The sequence below is a fragment of the Malaclemys terrapin genome, chromosome 2, assembly GCF_027887155.1.
Source record: "Malaclemys terrapin pileata isolate rMalTer1 chromosome 2, rMalTer1.hap1, whole genome shotgun sequence".
NCBI classification, from domain to species: domain Eukaryota; kingdom Metazoa; phylum Chordata; order Testudines; family Emydidae; genus Malaclemys; species Malaclemys terrapin.
Genome location: NC_071506.1, coordinates 264,110,623 through 264,137,421, shown reverse-complemented (window position 1 = coordinate 264,137,421; position 26,799 = coordinate 264,110,623). Strand labels below are relative to the sequence as shown.

Below are 26,799 nucleotides of genomic sequence, written 5' to 3'. Positions count from 1 at the left end.
AGAGCTCAGCTGAAATCACTGAGAGCTGGGTGGAACCTCAAGAGACCAACTCGCAGAGGTCACAGTGGCAGGTGGCAGCAGAAGGTGACGGCACAGGGCCATTGGCAACAGAGTGATGGAGTGAACGGTGGCACAACAAACAGCAGTGGCCAGAGTGAATAGTGAGCAGCTGAAGGAACGAGCAAGATGCCTTCTTGCTCCCCCACCTGGAAGGTGAACTCATATGAAAGCACCTCTGAACTCTGAGTCTCCACTGACCAAGGACAACACTGGTGGCTGTTAAGAATGCTGGAGATACAACACAGTTCTTGCGAAAAAACATGGCTGTGGCATCATACTTTCTATTTAAGTAAGAGATACCACACACTACAAACTGGAGGCCAATGTTAAGTGCATTGTCACTTGTTCATCCTGAAGCTCAACACTGGTTCTGAACAAGACCAGCAAATGCTCACTATCTTTCTGGCAACTGACTGGCTAGAAGCACGTTGTGCAATAGTGAAAGACTCAACAGTTGAAAAAGTGAAGAACTCTCTCACCACATTCAAAAAATTTGCATACATGGCTGATGAATGCACCGATGCAAATGGGCATCAAGTATTAAGTCACTGTGTACATTATCTTGATGTCAGTGGTAGGCCAGTAGATGCATTTCTAGATGTTCAAGTTATAGAAGACACATCAGCTGCATCTGTGACAACCCACATCTTAGAAGAGTTAAATGCTTGTCAATTGGTCCCCAAACAGATGGCTGCTTGTGCATTTGATGGAGCTGCAAACTTCTCTGGAAGATATGGTGGAGTACAAGCTTTTCTCAGAGAAAAGTGTAACCCTAATCTCTCCAATACACACTGCAGAGGCCATCTATTCCAACTAGCACTAGTACGAGCTGCAGACTCTTCAAAAGACATTAAAAAAGCTATAAATGTAATGTCTTCATTATATTCGTTGTTCAGCAAGAGTCCAAAAAGACTGAATATCTTGAAAAATATAGAAGATACACTGGGACTGAAGTTCAAATTAGTCCAACCTGGGAAAACCCTCTGGCTTTCTCATGAGGATCCTTGGCTGTTGTCTTAAAATTACTCCAGCCGTTATTACTGGCTTTGGAAAGTATCTACCAAGATGGGATGGATCTAAGTAGTGAGGCTGGCGGATTACTTTTGCTACTACGTTCAGAGAAGACTATTGCCATTTTCTCTCTTGTAAGTCTACTGTTGAAACCACTTGAGTCATTAAACAATGCCATCCAGGCATCTGCTACAACAAGTAGTAGATCTTTGTCCAGCAATAGAAGCTACATTTGGATCAATCAGAGAGCTATCAATTGAAAAAGTACTGGAAGAAGCAAAGACTTCAGTCCAGAAGTTGACTAATGAAGGCATTTATATTGAATCCTTAAGGGAAGAGGACAAGGAGTGTTTGTTAAGACAACTGAAAAAGTACACAGACTTGATTTTTAAAAATCTACAATAGCGACTTCTAGATTCTACTCAACCTCTTTGTAGCTTTTACAGATCCCTGTCTTATAAAACACCAACAGTTGAGTGGAGTGAGGTACTACCAGCAATGGGGATGCCATGTGCTCAGGACAGAATAGAGAATTTGAATACAAATTGACAAATGAATGAAGATTTTACTTCAACTTCTTTTTTATCATCATTTGTGGCTCGACCCAATCTTTATGCTATGTTTCCTGGGATGAAAGAAGTACAAATTCATCTCTTGCTACTTCTAGTCACAACAGCTACAGTTAAGCATTCTTTTTCATCATTGAATAGAATTTTGTGTTCTGAAAGAAGTCGCCTTCTGCCGGATCATGTGAATGAACTAAAGAACATATCCATTGAAGGAATGGAGGTACTGGCCACATGAGAAGCCACCAAAGATAAACGCATTGCATTCAAGAATTTCATTAACAGAGTTGTGCAAAATTATAACAAGAAACCAAGAAGGTTGTAGATGTAGATGTAGTGCTTCATAGAAGGCTTGTGTAGCCAACTTTAATTTGTGTGATGATTTTAAAACGCGAGTTAAATCTAATAAAATGGTCATGAAAAAGTTTTCAGCTTTTACTATGGTGCCGTACAGCCCACCTTCACCCTTACAGTCTCACCCCTCATTGGCCCTGACCCTCCCTCTCCCCGTAAATTTGAACACCCGCACTAATTTCAATTCCTGGGGAAAACACTGCATCCCATTAACTTACATCCAAGAGTTTTAAAAGAGCAGGAGCTTGCTGGACAATCAATGTAATTTTTCAATAAATCTCGGACTACTGCAGAAGTTCCAGAAGACTGGAAGAAAGCTAATGTTGAGCCAGTATTGAAAAAGGGTAAACAGGATGACTTGCATAATTATAAGACCGACACTGATCAAGGGCAAAATAATGGAACAGCTGATATGAAAGGAGAGCAATATAATGCCAGTCAACCTGAGTTTATGGAAAATAGATTTTGTTAGGCTAACTTTATTTTTGATGAGATTACAGGTTTGATTGATAAAGATATTAGTGCTGATGTAATTATATTTAGATTTCTGTAAGGCATTTGACTTAGTGCCATGTGACATTTTTAGCAAAAACCTAGAATGAGCCAAAATGTACATGGCACACATTAAATGGTTTAAAAATGACTAACTGGTCTCTAAATGTAATTGTAAATGGGGAATTATCAAGGTGCAGGTGTGTGTTTAGTGAGGTCCTATAGGTCTTGGTTCTTGGCCCTACACTAATTAACAATTTTATCAATGACCAGGAAGTAAACATAAAATCATCACTGATCAAGTTTGCAAAGGACCCAAACAATGGGAGAAGGGTAAGTTATGAAGATAGGTCACTGATACAGGGCAATCTGGATCAGGGGCGGCTCTAGCTTTTTTGCCCCCCCAAGCACCGCAGTCAGGCAGCTTTCGGCGGCACGCCTGCAGGACGTCTCTGGTCCCGCGGCTTTGGCGTACTCGCCGCCGAATTGCCACCGAATCCACGGGACCGGCGGACCTCCCGCAGGCATGCAGCCGAAGGCTGCCTGACTGCCACCCTCACGGCGACTGGCAGGGCGCCCCCTCCAGCTTGCCGCCCCAGGCATGCGCTTGGAGTGCTGGTGCCTGGAGCCGCCGCTGATCTGGATTGCTTGGTAAACCAGGCACAAAGCAACCAAAATATGCCTTTTTATATGGTTAACAGTAAAGTCATTCATCTAGGGAACAAAGAATGTAAGCCCTACATACAGCAGGTGGGACTTGATCTTGGGAAACTGTCATAGTTAGGGTTACCATACGTCCGGATTTTCCCGGACATGTCTGGCTTTTGGGGGCTCAAATCCCCGTCCGGGGGGAAATCCCCAAAAGCCGGGCATGTCCGGGAAAATCGGGAGGGAGGGAGGGCTCGGCCGGGGCCTCTTTGGCCGGGGCCGGTGCGGGGCCGGGGGCATGGTGCCGGGCCGGGCGCGCGGTGCCGGGCCGGGCTGGGCGCGGGGCCGGGCGGGGAGCCGGGCGGGGAGCCGGGGGCGTGGGGCCGGGCCGGGGGCCGGGCCGCCGGGGGGTGCGCTGGGCCGCGGGGCTGGGAGCCGGGCCGGGAGCCGGTCCGGGGTCGCGGGGCCGGGGAGCCGGGGGGTGCGCTGGGCCGCAGGGCCGGGATCCGGGGGGTGCGCTGGGCCGCGGGGCCGGGAGCCGGGGGGCCGGGCCGGGAGCCGGGCCGGGGTCGCGGGGCCGGGCCGCCGGGGGGTGCGCCGGGCCGCCGGGGGCCGGCAGTGCTGGGTGGGCCGGGGGTGGTCGGCCGGGGGCCGGCACCCCAGGGCCCGAGCCGACCCAGGCTGGAGCCGCCGGGGGGGCCAGCCTGGGCCGCGCCTCCTCCCCCCACACCCCCCCTTACCTGCTTCAGGCTTCCAGCGAATTAAATGTTCGTGGGAAGCAGGGGAGGGGGCGGAGACTTTGGGGAGGGGGCGGAGTTGGGGCATGGGCGGGGCTGGGGGCGGGGCCCCGTGGAGTGTCCTCCTTTCGGAGGCACAAAATATGGTAACCCTAGTCATAGTAGATAATCAGCTGACCATGTCTGTGACCAAAAGTGCAGTTAATGCAATCCTTAGCTGTTTAAACAGCTGGATCTCGGGTAGGAGTAGAGAGGTTATTTCACCTGGTGTGCCCACGGCTGGAATGCTGTGTCTGAGGCTGGGGTCAGCAGCTGCAGAAGGAGGGTGATCAAGTGGAGAGGGGGCAGAGAAGCACCAGCAGGGTGTGACTAAAGGATCAGAAAACATCTCCAGGCAGGAGCTCGATGGTTAACCCAAGCGAGGGTTCAGACGTGACTGGACCCGCGCTGGCCAAGGGGCGGCGGCAAGTGGGGCAAATTGGCCCAGGCCCCGGGCCCCGCAGAGGCCCCCAGGAGAATATAGTATTCTATAGTATTGCAACTTTTTTTTCTGGAAGGGGCCCCCGAAATTGCTTTGCCCCAGGCCCCCTGAATCCTGTGGGCAGCCCTGCGCTAGCCTGGCAGAGAACGGTGGGACACGCGTGGGGCTGAAGCCAGACCCATGCAGTGTGGCACCCAGGCGCACAGTTAACAGCAGGGTGCTGGGCCCGGGGGGGGGTTGTTTTACACGGGGATGGGGGGCTCCATCCTTCCCAAGGGTTCGAGCCAGCTGGACCGCCTCAGTCGAGGCAGGCGCTGAGACAAGGCGGCTGCGGCCAACTGTAGGCATCAGGTCAGACTAGATGCTCCCGCAGCTTCTTTCTGCTTCACCGCCCCCCGTTCCGGCCCCATTCCCGGCCGCACAGTCTGGCCGCTGCAGTTCAGACCGCCACGGCAGGGGGCGCTGTGCCCAAGGCGCGCGGCTGACAAAGGGCTGATATTTTACCTCTTGGCCCGGGCTGAGTATCTCGTCGGAAGTCTCGCGAGACTGTACGCGGTTGTTCCGGCCCCGGCCAGCCAGGCAGGCAGACACGCGCGGAGGTTGCGGCCATGGCGCTCTACAACTTTAAGAAGATTATGGTGGTTCCTTCCGCCAAGGTGAAGCTCTTCTTCCATCCCCCGTCAGCGCCATCGCAGTGGTAGCGGCGGGGGGCGCGCGCCTTTTTTCTCTTACCGGCCGCTGGGCGGCAGCTCGTGCTGAGCTGGAGCCATGTGCCGGGAGCGCTGCCCCGTCCCCAGCGCGTGGGACCTTCAGTGCCTCGTGCCGCCTCCGGCCGTGTACACGGGGGGCGGAGGGACTGGGACGGGGGAGCGTGATGGACACGGGGAGCCGGGGGAGGAGTTGAGGGGACCGGCACAGGCCCGGGGCCCAGCAGAGGGGTGGGAATTGAGGTGGTGGGGGCTGGGGCCCAGCAGAGGAGTGGGAATTGAGGTGGTGGGGGCTGGGGCCCAGCAGAGGAGTGGGGTGGGGGAGGAGGAGTGGAGTATTGGGCTGCGTGCATGTCACAGGCACCCCTGCTCAGTGAAACTAACACAAGAGCGGGGTGTCTCTCTGGTGTGGGTAGATCCAGCCACCCCACCCCCCCCCCCCATCCCTGAGTGCAGTTCTATTCCAGTTGTGATAGAAAACCACCTCAGCCCAACAGCCGGTCTAGTCCTTGGCTTGTCGTGGTGGCTTCAGGCTGATTTCACAGAAGCAATGTTTGCACTGAACACGTGTGATGGTTATCAAATATCACTGTCTTGTGCTTTTCTAGGGAGCTAGCAAAGTCTTCGTCAAATTTAAACATAAGTACACATTTTCTGTAACAGTCTCTCCTACATTGCAGAAACTTGGAGCTTGTTAGTCTTTAAACCAAACTACAGTTTGACAGGCAGGAATTTTCTAAATTGTAATCCTGACTGTTACTGACTTACTGTCTGGCCTTAAACAAATCCTTGTCTGTACCTCAGTTTCCCTTTCTGTAATATTTAGTTACCTGACAAAGATTAATTACTCTATTTAATATTTATATACTGTTTTTAGTATGTAAGTGCTCAGTATTAACTTACAGGGAGAGAAATTAAACAATGAAAATCTGCAACACAAAGGGTAAAGGACTGAACATAAGGTACTATCACAAGTAGTGGTTATAAGAAATTCATTGTCTTATGATAATCTAAGTTATCATCACTGCTATGTGTGTAATCTTGAATATGCAGGAGAACTCCCTTAATGGGACCTATTATTCATGTTTGAAATGTGAATAAAATTGTCCTAGTTAAAAAAAGACTTGAACAAATTTAAGATTAAAAGAGGTAAATTCTTGTGACTTAACATAGCAAGTCTCTCTCTAAAGGCTCTGTGGGGGATAGCAATATAAAGTGGTTACATCCAAGAGAGCTTATAAATTTTGGTTTTCTCAGGACAGTCACCTTTTGTTTTTCTTTCTGGCCATCTCTTTTCTAAATTCAGAACAGGCCTGCTTTCAATCATTATTTTGAGCTTCAGAAGTTCTGTGCCATTTTCAGAGGCATATGTAAATACCGATGACAATGCTGATGAGTGTCTGCCTCCCTCTTCTCCCAACCTTTCATTACCCCCTCTTCAGAGACAGTTGCTTAAAATCTGTGAAAATGGTTTGAAATTGGCTTTGGAGTTTCATCAGGCTTCAAAGCCTGAGTGGGGTGGTCAGATTGTTGGAGAAAGGACAGTAATGTGCATATTATAAGGAATTGCCCCAACAGGAAAATATAGAGAAATGTTTATATTAACAATAACTTATTGTTTCATACAGTATCTGTTGTGAGAGTATGCAGGTGCTGCACACACATAACTCAGTACACAACTCAGTGTGGGTCAATAAAATACCTGGACAAAAACCAAACAACTCCTCTCCCCCTATTTAACATTGTCAAAAGTTGAGTGGGGGGAGGAAATGAAGCCTTTCATTATGATCTGTGCCTCACCAAACTGGGCCTCTGACAAGCCAGCAGAGAGGGAGGGAGCTGTAGAGATTTGGGCCTTCAACTGAACACCTTATTGCCCACCCCAATCAGTTGAGATCTAGCACTGATAGTGGATACATTGCAATTCCCTGAAAGAATGTAGGAAAAGGAGGCTGTCTCTTAAAATAGCTGAAATGAACACTGGATAAAAGAATGAAAGGTTCTGCTTACAAACTTGTGGGTGGTGCATGGGACTGGAGGTCTGAACTTAATTTAAATGGAAGGACTTGTTTAGATATTTTAAAATTGGAGTGACATGCTATCCATGTTTTTTTACTGATGCCTCTGAAGCTCCACAACAGCTTTTTTCTTTCAAAAAACTTGGTTATCCTACACAATGTGCAAAATTCTTTACTTCTACAACAATGATAGAAAGTGGCTGCATTGTATTCCATCAGCCTAATTGCAGGTAAAAGTGCGATGTGATATATGAAGTGTGTACTGATTCTTTCAATAACTACTTAAGTGTCATTTTAAAACACTTAACTGCTCTGTTTTTCTTTTCTAAATAACTTTCATATTAGAATATGGGTTCTTAGTAATAAGTAATACAGTCTTTGCTGATAATTGTACTTTTCTTTAACTGCAGGACTTCATCGATCTGACATTGTCGAAGACTCAGCGAAAGACTCCGACAGTCATTCATAAGCATTATCAAATCCACCGCATTCGACAGTTTTACATGAGAAAAGTTAAATACACCCAGCAAAATTACCATGACAGACTCACCCAAATCTTAACAGATTTCCCAAAATTAGATGTAAGTGACTTTGGCAATTGATAAGTGAAAGAAAATGTACCTTAAATTCATCAGATCTAACGCTGTGACTGTAAATTGTGGTCTTGTGAGGTTTTGTTGGCTATGCAAAATCAGGCTGACTTATTACTTGGATAGGAGACTTCGTAAGAAAAAATTTTATCTGCAGGAAGAGGTATTGATAACCCAGGTGGCTCTATTTCTTTTGAGTAAAGTTCTGAATCAGGGCTCGAACAGGGTTCTAGGGCAACTTTTTCCAGGAGCTCACGTCTTGTAGACGAGAGGTAAAATCAAAGTCTTAACAGCTAGTGGTGATTAAAGGTCTCACAGCACTTTTTCCAGGAGTGGGAGTTTTAGCACTAACTTCTAGATACATTTAAATTTGATAGAAACTTCAGTTGAATGGTGGGTAAAGAAATATAGGCTGTTAAAGGACTTTGACCTCCTATTTCTAGTGAAAGGTGCTAAAGGCTTGGTCTACACTACCCCCCTAATTCGAACTAAGGTACGCAACTTCAGCTACGTGAATAACGTAGCTGAAGTCGAAGTACCTTAGTTCGAACTTACCTTGGTCCACACTCGGCAGGCAGGCTCCCCCGTCGACTCCGCGGTACTCCTCTCGCCGAGCTGGAGTACCGCAGTCGACGGCAAGCACTTCCGGGTTCGACTTATCGCGTCCAGACTAGACGCGATAAGTCGAACCCAGAACTTCGATTTCCAGCCGTCGAACTAGCTGGTAAGTGTAGCCAAGGCCAAAGAAACATAAGATATTATTATTTTCACAGTTATTGCCATCCAAATGTTTTGTAGGAAAGAATGAGCATCCAAATATAGGTCTGATCAGTGTGTTTACAGTCTAATGCACTGGTCTTGCAGTTGGAGCTGTGCAGTCTTCAGTGACTTCAGTTGGGCTTTGTGTGTGCACATGAATCTGCCTGTACTTAATCCGATCCAGAATTGAGACCTTAGTTTGCGTGGGTTTTTTTCTGACTTCTATTTCTAATGGCTGATCTCCATTACAAAGTTCTGAAGTACAGCTTCTGTATTTGCCTAACTAGTTTGGCATCTATGTCATGTGGTTAAGTTTCTAAAAATAAAGCACGTAGATGGGTAAAATATTCTCTGATTCTTTTACACAGAGATGAAGGGATGTGTTGTAAACTCTCTTCAAAAAGAATTGATGTGAAGAAGGTGCACTCTTCAAATGCTGATGAGTTTATTCAGGCATGAAAAATTGTCTGCCTAAAGAAAGATGAATCTTACGGAATTTAGGGTTCAGTGAAAGAGAGGAATTACTTTGCTGTGTTCCCACAATAGCAGAAGAATGTTAGAAAAAAGGCTGGCACTATACAGTATGCTTGCAGTTTCCCTCTATACAATATAATCTTGCATTTTTTTTTCCTTTTTAACAAAAAATATTCTTACAAAGGAACAGGCACAAGCAGAACTTTAGCTTCAGTCCAATGAAATATAAAGCAGGAAATCAAAGTTATGGAAAAAAACATTCAAATGTACGGATAAGCAGATTTTCTTTAGAGAATTTTAAGATATGGAGAATTGTCTTCAGTTTGTACTTGTCAGCTGTACCACTGGCTTCTTGTATCTATAAAAAAGTTGAAATTAGTAGTAAGAAGTCTTTACGTTCACGAAAGAAAACATCCAGAAAAGGTTTTGATTGATTGATTTTATGCTTTTTTAGGATATCCATCCTTTTTATGCAGATTTGATGAATGTTCTGTATGACAAAGATCATTACAAGTTGGCCTTAGGACAGATTAATATTGCCAAGAATCTGATTGACAAGTAAGATATCTTAACTTATTTTTCAGTGGCTTGTTTTTGTCATAACAACAGATTAACCTTTTCTTTCCTTCCGCAATAGTGTTTCTAAAGATTATGTGCGCCTGATGAAATACGGTGATTCCCTTTATCGATGCAAACAGTTGAAACGGGCAGCTCTGGGACGTATGTGTACAATTATCAAAAGGCAGAAGCAAAGTTTAGAATATTTGGAACAAGGTACGTATTGCAAATATGGTAAAATGAAGCATTTTGAAGAGAGAATTTAAAATACAGACTTATGCATGAAGACTTTTTACCAATTGTTTTTATAAATAGCATCTAACCTTACTTTAACTGAAAGAGGTTTGAGGAAAATTTTTTTTTCTTTTTTCAATTTATTTACTTTGGGAAATTATCAACATTTTGTGGCTAGTTAGTTTCACTATTTCTCCTGAATAGTTAATCTAATACACTGCTTTTTCTGAGATTTTTTTGCATAGCAAGAGGGGAGGGAAAAACATTTTTAAAAAACAGGAAAATATAATTGGCAAAAGTAATTGGTGCAGGAGCCTTTGAAAGATTAAGTACCTTGAAGTACTCTTAGCTTGTTTCTAAAACTGACTAGATTTCTTGTTATTTGTAGTGGTGTTGTAGCACTGTTGGTCCCAGGATATTAGAGAGGTGAGGTGAGGTAAAATCTTTTATTTGGCCATCTTTTGTTGGTGAGAGAGTCAAGCTTTTGAGCTTACTTGGAGCTCTTCAGGTCTAGGAAAGGTACTCGGAGTGTCATAGCTAAATGCAAGGTGGAACAGATTGTTTAGCATAATGATCCCCTGAAATGTGTTAACTACATTTGCTAAACAGTCTGTTCTACCTTTTATTTAGCCGAGACACTCTGAATACATTTCCCAAACCTGAAAGAGAGCTCTGCGTAAGCTCAAAAGCTTGTTTGTCTGCAACAGATGATGGTCCAATAAAAGATATTATCTCACCCACCTTGTTGACCATGTCTTAAATATTGCATTCACAGTTAATTACGTTTGTACAGTGCATTTTTCCTAGTATTTGATTTACTTTGACTAAATGATATAGGCTGTCATCATTTATCTGTATCAATTCCCTGTGTCTGATTTAATAGAGGCCAAATATTTTTTTATACGTTCTTCTCTGTAATCCTCTTTGCCTCTTGTTCACATTATATCTAATTGAGGGGGTGATGTGTTAATTAAAATATAATATTTACAAGAAACAGTCACACTTTATATTAAGGTTCCATTTGTAAATAGATTATCCAGGTTAATAAATGTTTTCATAAATGGTTAATTGTTAAAGGTCCAATTAGGTTGTTTATAACCATCTAGAACACCTTCTACTGATGTACGTATAACTATAACATATTCAACTCATTCTTGTAACATGCTTTTTTAATAATTTATTAACACTTTATGAACCACTTACAAACGGAAACTTAATGCAAAAATATGTCCAAATTAAATGTGGTTTCTGAATAATGTTGTTTCTGAATAAAATCAGAAGCTTTCCCATCTACAAAGAAAGATCTTCCCTTCTATTTTAGTACATTTGAACTTTATTTTATCACCATGTAATTCAGTAAAGCTTTTTAAACTTTTCAGTGCGACAACATTTGTCCCGGTTGCCAACTATTGATCCCAATACACGAACTCTTCTGTTGTGTGGCTACCCAAATGTTGGAAAATCGAGCTTTATAAATAAGGTTTGTGAGTTTGTTGTAAAAAATATTACTTTAAAGTTTAAATAATTTGAAATATTGGGACTCTTCCCAAGGATCTTAGCTAGCAGGTCTCTGTACAAGGTTAGGGATTTAGTATGAATCTCAGGGCTGTAGAAGGAAATGGAAAAACAGATTTATTTTTAAATCAATTTATTGTATCATAAGCTTCCCCAGCGTTGTGAAATCTTTCTCCCAGATAGATCAAAAAGTGTATCAACCTTCTATAGAAAACCATTGAGAATAACCACTTTGATGTAGGAAAGGAAGTGCATTATAATTGATATGCTGCTGTCAGGAAAATAATTGTCTCAGTAAATGAAAAAATCTTTATTTGGGGATTTTTCTTGTTTTAAGGTGACAAGAGCAGATGTGGAAGTGCAGCCTTATGCCTTTACCACAAAATCCCTCTTTGTGGGACACATGGATTATAGGTATCTGCGTTGGCAGGTAAGAGCTATTGCTAACTTACTGCTCTGTTTCCACAGGACTGAATTGGTTAGGATCCTGTTGCTGTTGAGAATACCATTTTACTTGCTGATGGCTGTTTCTAAAGTACTGTACCTAGAGAACTGCTGTGTAAGAGCTCTCTTTACATAATGTGCTGAGTAAGGTCAGCTATCAGAAGCTATTCTAAAAATGTAGATCCTGGGGTTTTTCAGTTGCTGGGAGGGACAGGGCACTTGAATAACTCCTGAGGAGTAATGGAAAGTGATTCATCTCCAGACTGGATCAGGTCAGGGCAGGTCTCCCTCCCTCTGATTCAGTCCAAGTGAAAATGCACACAAACTACAGGTAGTCTTTCCTTGTATTACTTTTTTTCTCTGACTATAATTTGAAGTACTCAGTCTCATCTTATTTTAACATGAATACTATTGTCTTCTTACTCATTTTTCATGTTCTTACTTCGAATGAATTTACCAACTCGTGGCTGAAAGGAAACAATATGTATAGTTGCTATTGTCAGCGTCTATTCTTTTAGGTTTTTATACCAGTATCTGAGCACCTTCTAGTAGTATATTAAGCCACATAACTACACATCTGTCATACGTTGTTCTCACATTCTTTCCCCAGCGTGAGAAGCATGTGCAGTAGAATGTCTTGTTTTGGTAGTCTCTCTCTCTCTCTCAATATACTTGTTGCTATGTGTTTCTGTTAGAGAAGGCAGGTCAAAGAAATGTGCTTTGCACTTGAAGCAGAAAATGGTGAGGTTCCTAAGTCCTTGGAAGTGTTCATTCCACAGTCTCGGACTGCCCCCAGAGAAAGTGCACACTCATGCACATACAAGCTTTACTCTTATTGTTAAGAGTTCCATTGTGCCAGAAGAGCATGGGTTACTCCTGGGGGAATTCTGCACCACCACTCGCGCGTAGAATTCATGTCCCCTGCAGATTTCTTTGCTTCCCTGCAGAAAATGATGTGGAAGCATAGGTAAGCTGTAAGAGTGGTCACGTGCTCCACCCCAGCAGCGCTGACGTGTCATTTTGGGTGCCCGGAGCAGCGGGTGGAGAGGTAAATCACTGCGGGGCTGGGGATGCTCCGGCCGGTGGCTCCTACCCTGCGCCGGGCTCACTTGCTAGTCCCAGCTGGGCTGGGGGTGGAGAAGGATGGGACTGTCTCTTCCCCCTGCTAGGAGTAGCTGGGGCTATGTCAGACCCACCCCTAGACTCTTTCCCTGCAGGAAACTCCGTACCCCCCCTCCCACCATTTCCTGGCCCCATCACTCCCCAGTCTTGGGGGGGACAGGTCACTATGCGGGGAGCTGCTCTCCCATCCGCTCAATCCCATGCATCTGGACCCCCTATATCCAGACCCTCACCCTGCCAAGCCCACCCCCCTGCATCTGTACCCCCACCCCTGCACTCAGACAGCCTGCCCACACTTGAAGCCCCATCCCACTAAGCCCCACTTCCCCAGCACCTGGAACCCCCTGCTGAACCCCATCTCCCCACACCCAGACCCCTCTGCTGAGCCCCAGCCACCTTCACCTGAACTCCCCACCTAGACGCCTGCACACAGATTGCCCCACACAGAACCCTCTCATCCCACACCTGTATCCCCCCACATGGAGCCCCTCCACACTTGAATCTTCCTGGGCTGAGCCTGCTCTCCCCACATCTGGATTGGGGGCCAGGGCTGAGTGTGCATGAGAGACTCTATTCCTCTCGCTTACTATCTTGGTGCAGCAGGTGTGGAGGGGCAGGGCCCCGGAGTGTTTTTGGGGCAGGCCCAGCCCTTGTGCTCTGTCAGGGTTGGATGCAGCCTCACCACTAAGTCCATGTCCTGGGGGGAAGGGAGGGCTGCAAGGGTGATCCTCCACCTCTGTGCAGCCAATGGCCTGTGCTCCCCACTAGCATGCTTGGAGCATCCACATTTATTTATTGACAAATAAAATATGCAGAATTTTAACATATTATGTGCAGAATTTTTATTTTTTTGGTGCAGAATTCTCTCAGGAGTAATAGTTGTTGATCACGGTCTTTGTCCTGTAGCTTTAGATGTTTGTTTAGATATTCTGGGGCCTGGTCATGGGGGGCTGTGAAAATAAGGACTGAGACCTTGCACTTGATTTGATATTCTGTGGGAAGCCAGTGTAGATTGCAGAGGACAGGTTTGATATGTTCCTGCTTTGCTTCTTTCCTAACCAATAAGCACAAACATACTGTGAAAGATTGATTGGTCCATATCACTTTTCTCCCTTCATCTCTAACCCCCACAATCGTATTACTTCTGTGGCTAATATATGTTATGTTAAGGTGTGAGCTAATTATGTTAATCTGAATTTTAGGTGGTAGATACCCCTGGTATTTTGGATCATCCTTTGGAAGAGAGGAATACCATTGAGATGCAGGCTATAACAGCGCTTGCACATCTTCGTGCTGCTGTGCTTTTTGTAATGGATGTGTCTGAGCAGTGCGGGCATAGTCTGGAGGAGCAGCTAGAACTCTTCAGAAATATTAAACCTCTATTCGCTAATAAGGTAGACCTGATTTACAACATTAGTCAAATCTAATTTTTCACAATATGAAACAGTAAGCTGAATAATATTGTTTACTTTCTTTCTATTAGCCTCTTATAATTGTAGTGAACAAGTGTGATGTGAAGAGGATTTCTGAACTTCCTGAAGAAAATCAGGTTAGAAGGCCTTTTCTTCTTTTCATAATTTACAAAAGCATTTTATGCCTCTTTCGTGGAATAATATAAATTATAATGTGCACAGGTGAATTTCGTTGTATAACTTGTTAATTGGACAGTTTAATAACCCGATGAAGAGTAAGTAGGTCTTTAAGTCTTGATTTTTGTTTTGTTTTTTAATCGTGAATACTTCCGGTGGCTGTGTGTGTGTGTGTGTGTAAGAGAGATTAGCCTGATTTTTTTCATAAGTGCAAAGCACCCAGAGCTCCTGTTGATTTCATAGATAGTAAGGCCAGAAAGGGTCATCTGATCTGAACTCTTGCATAACACTGGCCAATGAACCTCACCCAACAGTTTCTGGGTAGAGACAACTGAGTACTAGTGTGAGGCACACTGTCTTGAACTGTCTGAATGGAAGTTATGGATGAAGCAGTATCTGCACACACAGGCCTGATTTTTCATATGCACACAGGTTACCCTGATTTTCACAAGTTCTGAGCACGTATCTAATGTATATTTTTTTCTATTTGTTACTTAACTTATTATTTACATCTGATCTCCATAAAGTATTTATGTATAAAAGATGGTCTATGTATAAAAGTTTCTGTAGTTCCTCTTTAGGAAAACATCAATTAATACAATTGTTCAATAATGTCAGAAGAAATTTTTATTTTGAGATGAGATTAGACATTTGACTTTGGTTAATGAGATGGAAACTCTGATCTTTAATAAATAATCAGAACATACTTTATTTTTGTTTCAGAGTAGCAGCCGTGTTAGTCTGTATCCGCAAAAAGAAGAACAGGAGTACTTGTGGCACCTTAGAGACTAACAAATTTATTAGAGCATAAGCTTTCGTGGACTACAGCCCACTTCTTCGGATGCATATAGAATTCTATATGCATCCGAAGAAGTGGGCTGTAGTCCACGAAAGCTTATGCTCTAATAAATTTGTTAGTCTCTAAGGTGCCACAAGTACTCCTGTTCTTCTTTTTATTTTTGTGTTCTGTTTGTTTCTCAGAAAATGTTTGAAAATTTAGAAACAGAAGGATTTCCTGTCATAGAGACAAGTACTCTAACAGAAGAAGGTGTGATTAAAGTTAAAACAGAGGTGAGTTTCTTCTTTCACTTACACAAATTTTGTTCCGAATAGATACTTAACTTTTGTTTTACTGCTTGTGAATCTAGTCTTTACTAAAGTAGTGGACTGGTGCTCTGGCTTGAGACAGATATAGCAAGTTTTTCTGTGTATCTGAGGAACTATGACACTCGAATGTTCAAGTTTTGGGTTTCCCCTGGGACAGATACTGCCAGATGAGCAAAATTGTTCTAACTTTCTATGATGTGTATAAATGGAGATTAGGATGAGACAAGCAAGCATGATTTTTACTTCTGGCATATTTATTGTACAGTTTTGCTTACTGAAATGGCTTTATGAAAATTATTGCATTTTTTGAGGATCTCAGGGGGATGATAGCCACCCTCTCTTATCCCAGCATATAACAAAGCAGTAGAAGTAAAATAGATTGTAGGTCACGAAATCTAAAAGGGCAGAAAAAACTATGCATATTAAAATGAAAACCCTGGATCTAGATTTGGACTGAAGAGTTACTGTTTGAAAATTGTTAACTCCAATCCAGCAGTTCTCAAACTGTGGGTCGGGACCCCAAAGTGGGCTGCGACCCCATTTTAATGGGGTCACCAGGGCCAGCATTAGACTTGCTGTGACCCAGGGCTGAAGCTGAAGCCTGAGCTCCACCCCCACCCGGGTTGATGGGGCTCGGGCTCCTCCCCTCCGCTTCTGGGGTCATATAGTAATTTTGTTGTCAGTAGGGGGTCTTGGTGCAATGAAGTTTGAGAACCCCTTCGAATCATTGGTTAGATTTATATAAATTCTATGTAGTGTCTTTAATCATGGTGAAATTGCTATGTACTGGGAACTTCTCCACTGTCTTTCAGATATTAATCTTAAATTGACTACTTGTTCAGATGCTGTTTGGTCATTTCTTAGACCAATGTATCTCTTGCTACACAGAAATAACACATGAGGAAATCCCATCTACTTTGAACTCTTGTCCCATCAGTCTTTTTGTTAGCAGGGATAAAAAAAGATAGTCATTAATTTGGCCCTGCTTTTGGTCTGGGCAAGCAGAGAATTGTTCTCAGCTAAAAATGAAACACTCCCACTAGGTATTACATAATAGCAAAAGCTCAATTTTGAAAAGGTCCTGTGTATCTCTAGAAATAAATCTGAAGACAGTTTGTTTTTTGGGAACCATTTTCCAGACATTACTCATGCCTTACATTGGAAACTATTTTCAAATTCCATATCCAAGATTGAACAAATATGACAATCAGATCCTTAACTATAATTCATCACACTTCCTTGGCATGATTTTCCAGATTTCTTAAAAAAAAAAAAAAAAAAAATCTTGACTGAGATTTTTTTTCTTCTATAAGCCTTTGTTGCTCTGATTTTTCTTTCTGTATTGCTTGTAGATTCTTATTATAGGAGATTCCATTCCCATTTAGTTATGGCTTAAATATGAATATTGTTACATAACTGCTCTTGATATTTTTTTATTTTAAAACTCAATACAAGCATTTTGGGGGGACGGGGACGACTGTGTCTTAAAATGGGATTTGAACTGGGTCTCCATAGGTGAAAAGCCAGTGCATTAAATCAGGCTGCCTTCTCTCCGTCCCTGACAATAATTAATGACACTTTGTACATTTTTAGGCCTGTGACAGACTGTTGTCCCATCGTGTTGATACCAAAATGAAAGGAAATAAGGTGAATGAAGTGCTGAACCGACTACATTTAGCTGTACCAAGCAAAAGAGATAATAAGGTAGGTTATTAAAATTTTGATATAGTTTTCAGTAGTCTTTGAAAATCCTTCTTTGCTGACTTACTGTGGGGATTCATTTTGTTGGAATCCGGTGAATTTCAGGATTTCAGTTAATGTATTGGCATAGTGAATTAGTGTGACATTACCCAGGGTACAATCTGGACTGATGGATAGCTGTCCCCCCTCAATTCTCAAACCTGAGGTGTCTTTTACGCTGCTTTGCTGTAAGAGCAACCACTCCTGGTCTTCTCCCACACAGCCTCCAGCATGTAAATCACTCCCAGCTATACTGTATGAGTGCTATAGCCAGCCACTGATGAATTACACTGCAGGGCAACACCAGCAAACTCCCAGTGCCAGACTTTCCACCCAGAAATGTGCATAGTGTACTGACCAGTACTCCTGGACAATACAAATTAATTTAAAGTCCGTCATTTTGTTAATAGAAAATAATATGCACGAATCTTGTTATCCCAAATGAAGTTTTCCAAACACTTCAATCCAAATACGTACTGGTTCAAATAAAACAATAAGAAAAGTTTATTAACTACAGAAAGATAGATTTTAAGTGATTACAAGTAATGATGCATAAAAGTCGGTGTTGGTTGCAAAGAAATAAAAGGTAGAACATAACTCCTAACTTAAGCTAAATGAATTAAAGAGAAACCTTTGCTTTACCACATGCTTTCTAAGTCTTACTGTCTGGAATCCTTTCAGGCAGGACCCCTCCCCCAGTTCAGTGTTAATTTCCTTGTCCTTCAGGTGGTGTTGATGCCTTGAGTAGAGATGAAGGAAGAGATAATTGGGGGCATCTGTTCCCCTTTTTTCTATCTTTTCATCCTCTTTGAGAATCATCTCCAGCTGGGATTCAAGAGACAAAGTCTGTGGGACGGGAACTTCTAGCTGTTTTGTTTGTTTGTTTGTTTTTGTTTTGCCAAGATGTACATTTCTCACTCACGCCCTTTTTCCTGCCAAAGAATGGCCGCTTCACCAGGGATAGTCCATTTAATTTTGTTGAAACCTGGCTGAGGCATCAGTTTGCCTTTTGATTTTGAGGAAGCAGTTTGTGCCTGCTTTTCTAAACTTGGAATATGTCTCAATGTTATGCAGTAGAATCTTATAACTTTACATACAATATTGCCACACACATTTTATCAGGATAAAATGATCGGCACACTGAGTTTTCAAATGATATCGCTCAAGGCATATTTTGTAAAAATCCATTATAGTTTTTGTAAGAAGCGTGAACATAAGGATACAGACTGTCACAATCAGTGAAGATTATTGAAAATTTTTCTTACAGAGAAATGTATAGTGACAATGTTTTATTTGCATTACAGAAAATTTGGGATTCCCACATTATATTAAAAAAGAAAAGAATCACATGCTTTTGTGATCATGTTTATTGCATTAATTTCAGGAAAGGCCACCTTTCATTCCTGAGGGAGCAATAACACGTAAGAAACGCATGGAAGTAGATGCACCTAAAAAGAGGAGGGTAAGTGGCTTATAGAACAGATTTGACACCCTTGAATTGAGGAATTAGTAGTGAAATTAAAAAAATCAAAACAAAAGAGTGATAATTGAAAAGTACAATATTTATGCTATGTATGTCTTTTCAGGAGAGAGATCTTGAAGTGGAAATGGGAGATGATTATGTTTTGGATCTTCAGAGTAAGTGTTGTTCAAGTCTCAGTATAATTATTTTAAGAATGAAATTGGGCTGAAGTTGTCTTTCTGTGTTTGTAGCAGAAAGTTTCAAGCAGGAAAATCTTATCCTAACTATTTCCACCTTAAGTGTCCTTGCTGATATTTTAGTGAACACTACCAGACTTTTTCTCTAATTCCAAATTTGTAAAAATTGGCTTTCTGCTCTCACTTGTGTTGTGATGTAATTTGGAGTGTCTTCCAGTTTGTAGAATTACTGAAACAGAATGAATGGCTTGATGACTCAGCTCTTCTGTTTCTTTTGTCCTGCTTGGACATATCTGATACATATTCAAGCATGATCCTTGACTTAAGGGAAATAATTGATTTGTGGAGAGAATAATTTGGTGTATGCTTTTTCACTTGTATTACTATTGCTCATTATTTGTGTTCACATGCATCATGACTCTTTGACAAGACTTCCAGTGTAAAGTTCTGTGTGGCACAGATTCTGTATGTTATCAAATTCTTACTTTTTAGAGAGAGATTTGTATTTTATATTATGATGCAAATCTTTTCTCCCATCACAGATTTTTCTATAAAATGTTTCAACGGGTTACAGTATTGGTTAATTTTTGCTTAATTTCTTTTTTTAGAATACTGGGATCTAATGAATTCATCTGAAAAATATGATAAGATACCTGAGATCTGGGAAGGACATAATATAGCTGATTATATTGATCCAGATATCATGAGGGTGAGCTTTACGCTGTTTGTTTTACACTGTTGAGGATATTCTCTCCTGTTTTCATTGAATTTAATTTTTCTGTCTTCAAGAGGTCTGAATCAACAGATTGTATAAAGTTAGTAAAACTTTAGTTTATTTCTCTTCTGTTTTGCATGCATAACTGATAAATTTTCTTGAATTCATAAATAACAAACTATAGTTTTGTAACTTTTCTTAGTGTATTCTTGGAAGGAACACAATATTTATCATAGGTCAAGATGATATTTTCATACTGAGTGGCAGTTTTGTCTATAGTGACTCAGCAAATAGTTTGCTTTGCCTTGCCATCAGAATCAATGGAGATATCCCATCTCCTAGAACTGGAAGGGACCTTGAAGGTCATCAAGTCCAGCCCCCTGCCTTCACTAGCAGGACCAAGTACTGATTTTGCCCCAGATCCCCAAGTGGCCCCCTCAAGGATTGAACTCACAAGCCTGGGTTTAGCAGGCCAATGCTCAAACCACTGAGCTTGTTGTTCTCTTTTTCATTATAACATCTTAAAAAATAAGGTTTGTTAGAGAACTTGCATTCCTGACTCTGCAGTGACAGAGGAAACAGAGTGATCATAATTTTTGTAGTGAATTATTACTATTATTATTATGCATTCACTGCCGGAATATACTGTTAAAGTAGTTTGAGTGTTAATCCTAAAGTGTTTGACGGCATCCTTTTAATTTGACTAAGCAGTAGAGAACTCTGGCTGTTTTCGTTTCTGTTTCATGATGATCTTGTTGAGCCAAGGAGAAATAACAGAGAACTGACTCTCTGGAGCTTAGATTGGTTAGAAGGATCATCATATAGTAACATGAGTTGCTCCCTTCTTCAAGAGCTGTGTGCGCTGCCCTCTAGCGCCCTCTGGCCCAGAGGGTGAGACTGACATTTGGAAATTGAATCAGGGTTTTTTTACATTGAAACAGTCTGACCACAAGATTGTGATAGTGTCCCGTTTAAAGGTAAACACTATAAACAAGATGTTTCTGATCCTAAATATGGACTGTGACAGACTGAGGATATCCTGCAGTATCCTGGACAAGCCTTATGGAATTAAGATCAACTTTAATGAATTAAGTTAAACCTTGCTGAATTAGGTTTAATATCTTTCAAGTCCATTGTATTAAAAATGCAAGAGTGTGTGTGTGTGGTTGTGGAATTGTATGTAACTCCTAGAGGAGGAGGATGCTAATATAATTCCTCCAGTTATCAGCCCTTTGAAGTCCACCCCCTTGGACAGGTTCACATATATTAGTTCAAACTGGATACTCCAGGGAACAACAGACAGAGGATGGATTTTTGGATAAATAACCTAGTTTTAAATAGGCTCATGGCCTTCTTTCTGATCCAGCAAATGGACAAGACCACTGGTCCACAGAAGGCCCCAATCCTTAGGGAAGGATTGGAAGGACTGCACCTTCTAAGGCTACATAAGACGGTGTGCTTGTTCTGAGCTGAAATGGTGATGAACTTGAAACTACAAGGAAACCTCTTGGGTGGGGTTTGGAAGGGCTGCTTCTGCTGGAGCCAATATTAGGTTGCGGTGATCTCTGATAAGCTTATTAGTATGCATGCAAGTTTTTATTTTTAATGTTTTCTCTGTAGTGCTTGCTACTTTAAGAATAAAATAGACTTGCATTAAAAGAGCTGTGTGGTAACTGTAACAAACTGGCAGTCCCACTTTTAGCCATCTCTGAAGAGAAAGCGAGCAGGTCTGTTTGGACAGCCTGTCTCTGCTGAGATAACACGATATTGTCGGACTGTGCAGCCTGGAAATATTCTGATCAGACGGGAGTCAGACACAGGCCTCCAGCAATGGCTGGGGAGCTGAAAGCTTGAGAGTGGGTTCCCTTCATGGGTCACTGCAGGGAAATACAGGTGCAGTTGCCTTGAACTGTGACACGAACAACTGGTTTTTCATTTGATCTCTTTACATTTTAAGAAACTGGAAGAGTTGGAGAAAGAGGAAGAGCTGAAGCAAGCTGCTGGGGAATATGACAGTGAACCAGAAAGTGAAGATGAGGAAATGATGGAAATCAGACAACTGGCACAACAGATTCGAGAAAAAAAGAAACTAAAAATTCTGGAATCCAAGGAAAAAGATACTCAGGGTCCAAAAATGCCTAGGACAGCTAGAAGGGTAAGTGTAAAATACCTTCAGTAATATAGTCTTGTTCATGGATAATATGCAAATGGAAAATTAGGGTGTGATTTCAGTTACAAGATTCTACCGATCAATGTAGCACTTTCTCCTGTACCCTACCCTACCCCGCCTTTTCTTGCCAAAAACAGGTTCAGAGAATGCCACTAGAGCTCTAGGAATAGCTACTGTGGTGGTAGGTAGAGATGTGGAAATATGAGGGAAAGGGTGGGAGCCTCCATGGATCTGGCAAACTATATAATAGAGCTGTAATTCCATTAAGGGGATCTGGTGATGTCATAAAAACACTGAAAACCTAAAACAGAATTATGGCAGCATAAACCTAAATTTGTCTGTTTTATAAGAAGTGGAACTGATCTCCCCCATGGCTTCTTCCCTGTTGTTCTGCCCCCCTCACTTCTTTCCTGCTGCTCACTCCCTACCTTCTCACCTCTATATTACCTCTGGGCCTGTTGTGTCCAAAACTCTACAGTGAGTTATGTAGGTCATGCCAGTCGTACCGTCACATTATGATATATATGTTATAGGAATTTATTTACAATTTTTGTAGTGGGTTTGGTTTTCCCTCTTCACCTGCAAACCCAGTGTTCTTTAGTTGTCATGAGTCTAACTGTATGTGGCTTACAGAGAGCCATGAAAACCTCTTGCAATTATATAAAATAGCAATGTATACATAAAAATGTCACTAACTTAAAGTCTATTATTTTAGACCATTCCTGGGCTGGAAGTGATTGCTAGTTCCCTTTAGGAAGTTTGTGAAACTGCCTTTCCAATTATATAAAGCAGCTGTGTCTAGCCCAACAGGGTAGCAAGAAGTCATATTGTAAAGCTGTGACATTTTTAGAAAACTCTTACTGTCCTACGTTAGAATGTTGCCAATAGTGGGTATGTAATTTTGGTAAAAGAGGGGAATTTTGCACACTTTGGGAAGAGAAGGAAATATTTATGTAACAAGTTGATTTAAAAAACAAACAAACAGCAAAACCTGGCAGCTATTTGAAGTTGCTGTAGAGTTTGGAATATTAAAATAATCCCATGAAGATGCATTAGTGGGCAGAGAGCCAGTAAAGTGATCAAAAGTGCATGATAAATCACATGGCTCTTCAATTTGTCGTATATGTCCACATCATGGTGTGTGTATGTATAATATATAGACGTTTTGTTTGATCAAGAAAACATACAGAAACACCTTTTTAAAAGAAACATTTTCTTTATTATCTTTTTTTTTTTTAGGTCCAACGGAAGATACTAGAGAAGGAGATGAGCACCCTTGGTCTTGACATGGCTGGTAAAGATGAAGTAAGACTTTTGCTAATTAAGTATTACAAATGTATGAAGAGTGAGGGTTTGAAAATCCATTGGAGTTGGTTGCTGAACTCCTTTTGTATGCCTTTGAAAATCCCCCTAAAACCTCAGTCACATCTGCAGTTGATAAACTGAGTGAACGGAACCATTAATTCATGTGTAGACATGCAGATGATCTGTTGTTGCTTTATCTGGCTTGAGTGATCTATACAGTTATGCCATGCTAGTTAACTAGAAAAGATTTCTTTGCCATCTTTATTCAGAATGATATACTTGTATTGGCACTGCTGTCTTATACTAGAACACTCCATGTTGATTTGGGTGGGATTCCAGCTCTCCAGAATAAGCTTAATGTACGAGAGTCAACTCTGGGGATACAGAATTAAAGAGCAACAGTTTTTAGTATGTTTAATTTTTGAGGACATAATATTTATTAGGATAAATGCCCATTAAAAATGTGGCTTAAAGACATTGACAGATTGAACACGCTCATCACACATCAGCACCATAAATTACTGGGTTTTAAGTAAGACAAGGTGGGTGAGGTAATATCTTTCATTGGATCAGTGTGTGCTGGGGAAAGAAGACAAGCTTTCAAGCATACACAGAGCTCGTCTTTAGGCCTGATGTTAAGTTCCTGACTAGCACTTAGCAGGTAATGCAGTCATGGAGTAAATTATCCATCCCTGGATTTTGGGGTCCACTTTATTGTATCACAAGATCCCACCACCCCTTTTTATACTTCTGATATAGCACAACCATATACAGAGGTCTCACATGAGACCCAAAGCCTTCAGATAATGAGGGGTTGAGATGTTAGGAATAATTAGTGGTGCCATTATACATTTGAAGCAAATACTCAGGGTCTGCAGAGCTTGGAATCCAGGTTTATTTAGCAGCCATATTTCCCAAAGGCCTGCGGTCTCAGCCAGACTCTATAGGGGAAGGAGCTTAAGACTTGTGTGGAGTGATGCTGGTCGTAGTGACTTTGAACTATCACTGCTCTATCTATGTGCTCTATCACATAAAGCTACCAGTAGCTACCTTAGTCTGGGTTTCCCCACTGTGTAAAGTAAATTTATTTTGTTTTTGCTGAGCTGCTGTAAGCTTTAAAATATATCATTCAGAAAAGTGATCAGATAATAGTCATCTACCTCAAAAGTCTGGTGCAGAAAGCTAGACACCGTGGTATTTTAGGGGAATCAGTATGAGAATGTTGAATGTATCATACTAAGTGCATGTTGGTGATCTTTTGCATAAGAATTGTTGGAAATACAGCAGAGAACTTTGATCAACAGTTGACTTAAGGACTTATCCAATGGTCTTTAGCTTAATGAGGAAGAGCCAAAGCCACAGGATGTCTTTTTACAATGATTTTTAAATTATTCTACTTGAAGTAGACAATAGCATCTCTAATGCTTCCTTTGTGAATTTCAGGCACATTACATGATCCAAGCAAGAAGATCCAGGAGTGTTACTAGGAAACGTAAACGTGAAGAATCTGAACCCCCTAAGTCTGCAGCACGCAGTCGCAGTTCCTCTCGCACACCACGTGACACTTCCGGTCTGCGAGATGCAAAGGTTTGTTTTAGTTCATTAACGTTATCTAAACTTGACAGTAACTGCTACAATACATGGTCACATTTACAGATATTTTTAATAGAATATAGATGAGGATTTACTATTTGTACAAAGTTTCAAATGATCTTCAGTGAAACTTTGCTCTGGTCTCTTTTCAGTATATATTTTGTGGAGGGATACGTCTTCTCCATGATTTAAAGTCAGATATTGATCTGATTCCTTATGCACACTGAAAACTGACAACATATAAAGATAAAATGTAGTAATACAAAAAGGTTTAAAACTGTTTTTCACAAAACGTATTTGGTAATGCTCCGATTTTAATAAATTTATTTTTAGACACCTGAGAAGGAGAGGCAATCTAAATTGAAATGGAATTCATTATTAACTTCACACATCTCAGAATCTGACACTTAAATCCTGTGTCTAAATGTTCAGATTCCCAAACCTATCATTAGGTAACTCTTAATATATTTGGAAATAGGATGCTAGCCTGAGTTTTTCTCACAGAAGGAATTTCTAACTGAAATAACTTTGTTTGGAAAGGAGATTCGTTTCCCTTTTGTCACTTTTTCTTACATGTGGCCTTTAAAACCCTCTCTTTGTCTCTAACTGCGGAGATGATGTTTGTGCTTGGCCTTGGCCTTCGTTTTGATATCTCCTTCCTGACATTCTGCAATTTGGGTTTGCTAGACTTTTAAATAGAATTTTGTTTCAAGTTTCTTGCTTAGGAGAAGAAAGAGAATCTCTCTTAAATGTTTATTTCTGTTTCAAATAGATGGTGAAGAAGGTTAAGACTATCATGAAGAATTCTCAAAAGAAAATGAATCGCTTGGGCAAGAAAGGAGAGGCAGATAGGCATGTATTTGACCTTAAACCCAAACATTTACTGTCTGGGAAAAGGAAATCTGGTACAACACAGAGAAGATAAAACATTTTTCTGAATTAAAACTACTTTGCTGTCCTGTTTTTTTTTCCCCTAATAAAAACTAGACCATATAATCTGGAAACAAAAATAATTATTAAAGAAATGCAGAAATCTTTCCTTGGGTAACTATTTAGATCTAAATGTACAGAGGGAGAGTTTGACATTTTGGTTCCATAGTCCAAAGTGGGTTAGTAGAACCATGGGAAATTGATATGACTATCACCACTAGAACCAGAGTTTTGAATGGACGTCAGGTTGGCATCAGTCCAGATGAACCGTCTGAATAACTACAGAAGTTGAGGATATTAAACCCAAATGGACTTGAGATGTTGTCATAAGAAAATAACCGTAACGAGAAACTTCACATTAGCTTGGCCAATTAAAATGGTCTTAAGGATATTTTACATCACAGTGGTTCCAAAAAATACATTATTAACAATAACAAAATAACAGTAATATTTAGCATTTTGCCACATGCACAGTATTACAAATAGCTTGTTATATGAGATTACATACTTATTCAGCACATGCAAAGCTGGAGATTTTAATACTATCTTAAATTTAAAAAAAATCCAATGCTATTGAGCACTTAGTTTTTTTAATGATCATGATTGAAACATTTGCTTGTTTCTGTACTAATTTGCATATGACTTGTTAAATGAAAAATAGGAAAGAATACATGTTCTTTAGTAAATCAATAGGGTCTGTTATCTTTGTTCTCAGCTCAGCAGGAGCTTGTTTCATTTATTGTGTTAGGGCACTTAATTTACACTGTAAGGCAGAGGTGGTTTTTTAAATGAGGTACTTTTTGCAGTAATAGACGTAAAACAAACTCTTAAAGACTTCACGTTGGGGAGCTTATGCTTAGACTTTCCAAACTATAGCGGAGCACAGTGCTAATTCTCTACAATCCTAAAATAAAATAGCAAGTATATTTTCTCCTGGCTCTGGGAAAACTGTTGCTGGTCAGAAGGGCTGAGTGATACTGGCTATCTCTATCTGACAACCAAGCCCCTCTTCCCCACCACGTCCCCAAACACACACACACTAGCCTCATTATGTATAGTATAAAGTAAGAAAAAAGCAGATGTTAAAACCTCCAGCACTAGTATAAGGAAATATTTTGGCATAAGAATTTGATTAAAAAGTATGTAATAATTTAAAACTTGCAAGAGTATAATGTTTAGAAAGGGGGGACTAGAACTTTGCCTTTTCTACTCTGGCCAAAA

The 26,799-nt window shown here is 41.3% G+C and overlaps 1 protein-coding gene across 1 annotated transcript; it reads left to right on the top strand.

Moving 5' to 3' along the window:
• Window positions 1-4,898: 4,898 nt before the first annotated feature.
• GTPBP4 (GTP binding protein 4) lies at window positions 4,899-25,596 on the top strand. Its single transcript, XM_054021025.1, has 17 exons — window positions 4,899-5,005; window positions 7,485-7,655; window positions 9,352-9,455; window positions 9,535-9,671; window positions 11,069-11,169; window positions 11,542-11,634; window positions 13,973-14,164; window positions 14,254-14,319; window positions 15,341-15,430; window positions 17,060-17,170; window positions 18,591-18,668; window positions 18,793-18,844; window positions 19,474-19,574; window positions 21,538-21,735; window positions 22,990-23,055; window positions 24,499-24,642; window positions 25,421-25,596. Exons 1-17 carry the CDS (start codon window positions 4,958-4,960, stop codon window positions 25,571-25,573), a joined length of 1,905 nt encoding a protein of 634 aa, XP_053877000.1. The 5' UTR covers window positions 4,899-4,957; the 3' UTR covers window positions 25,574-25,596.
• The last annotated feature ends 1,203 nt before the right edge of the window (window positions 25,597-26,799 follow it).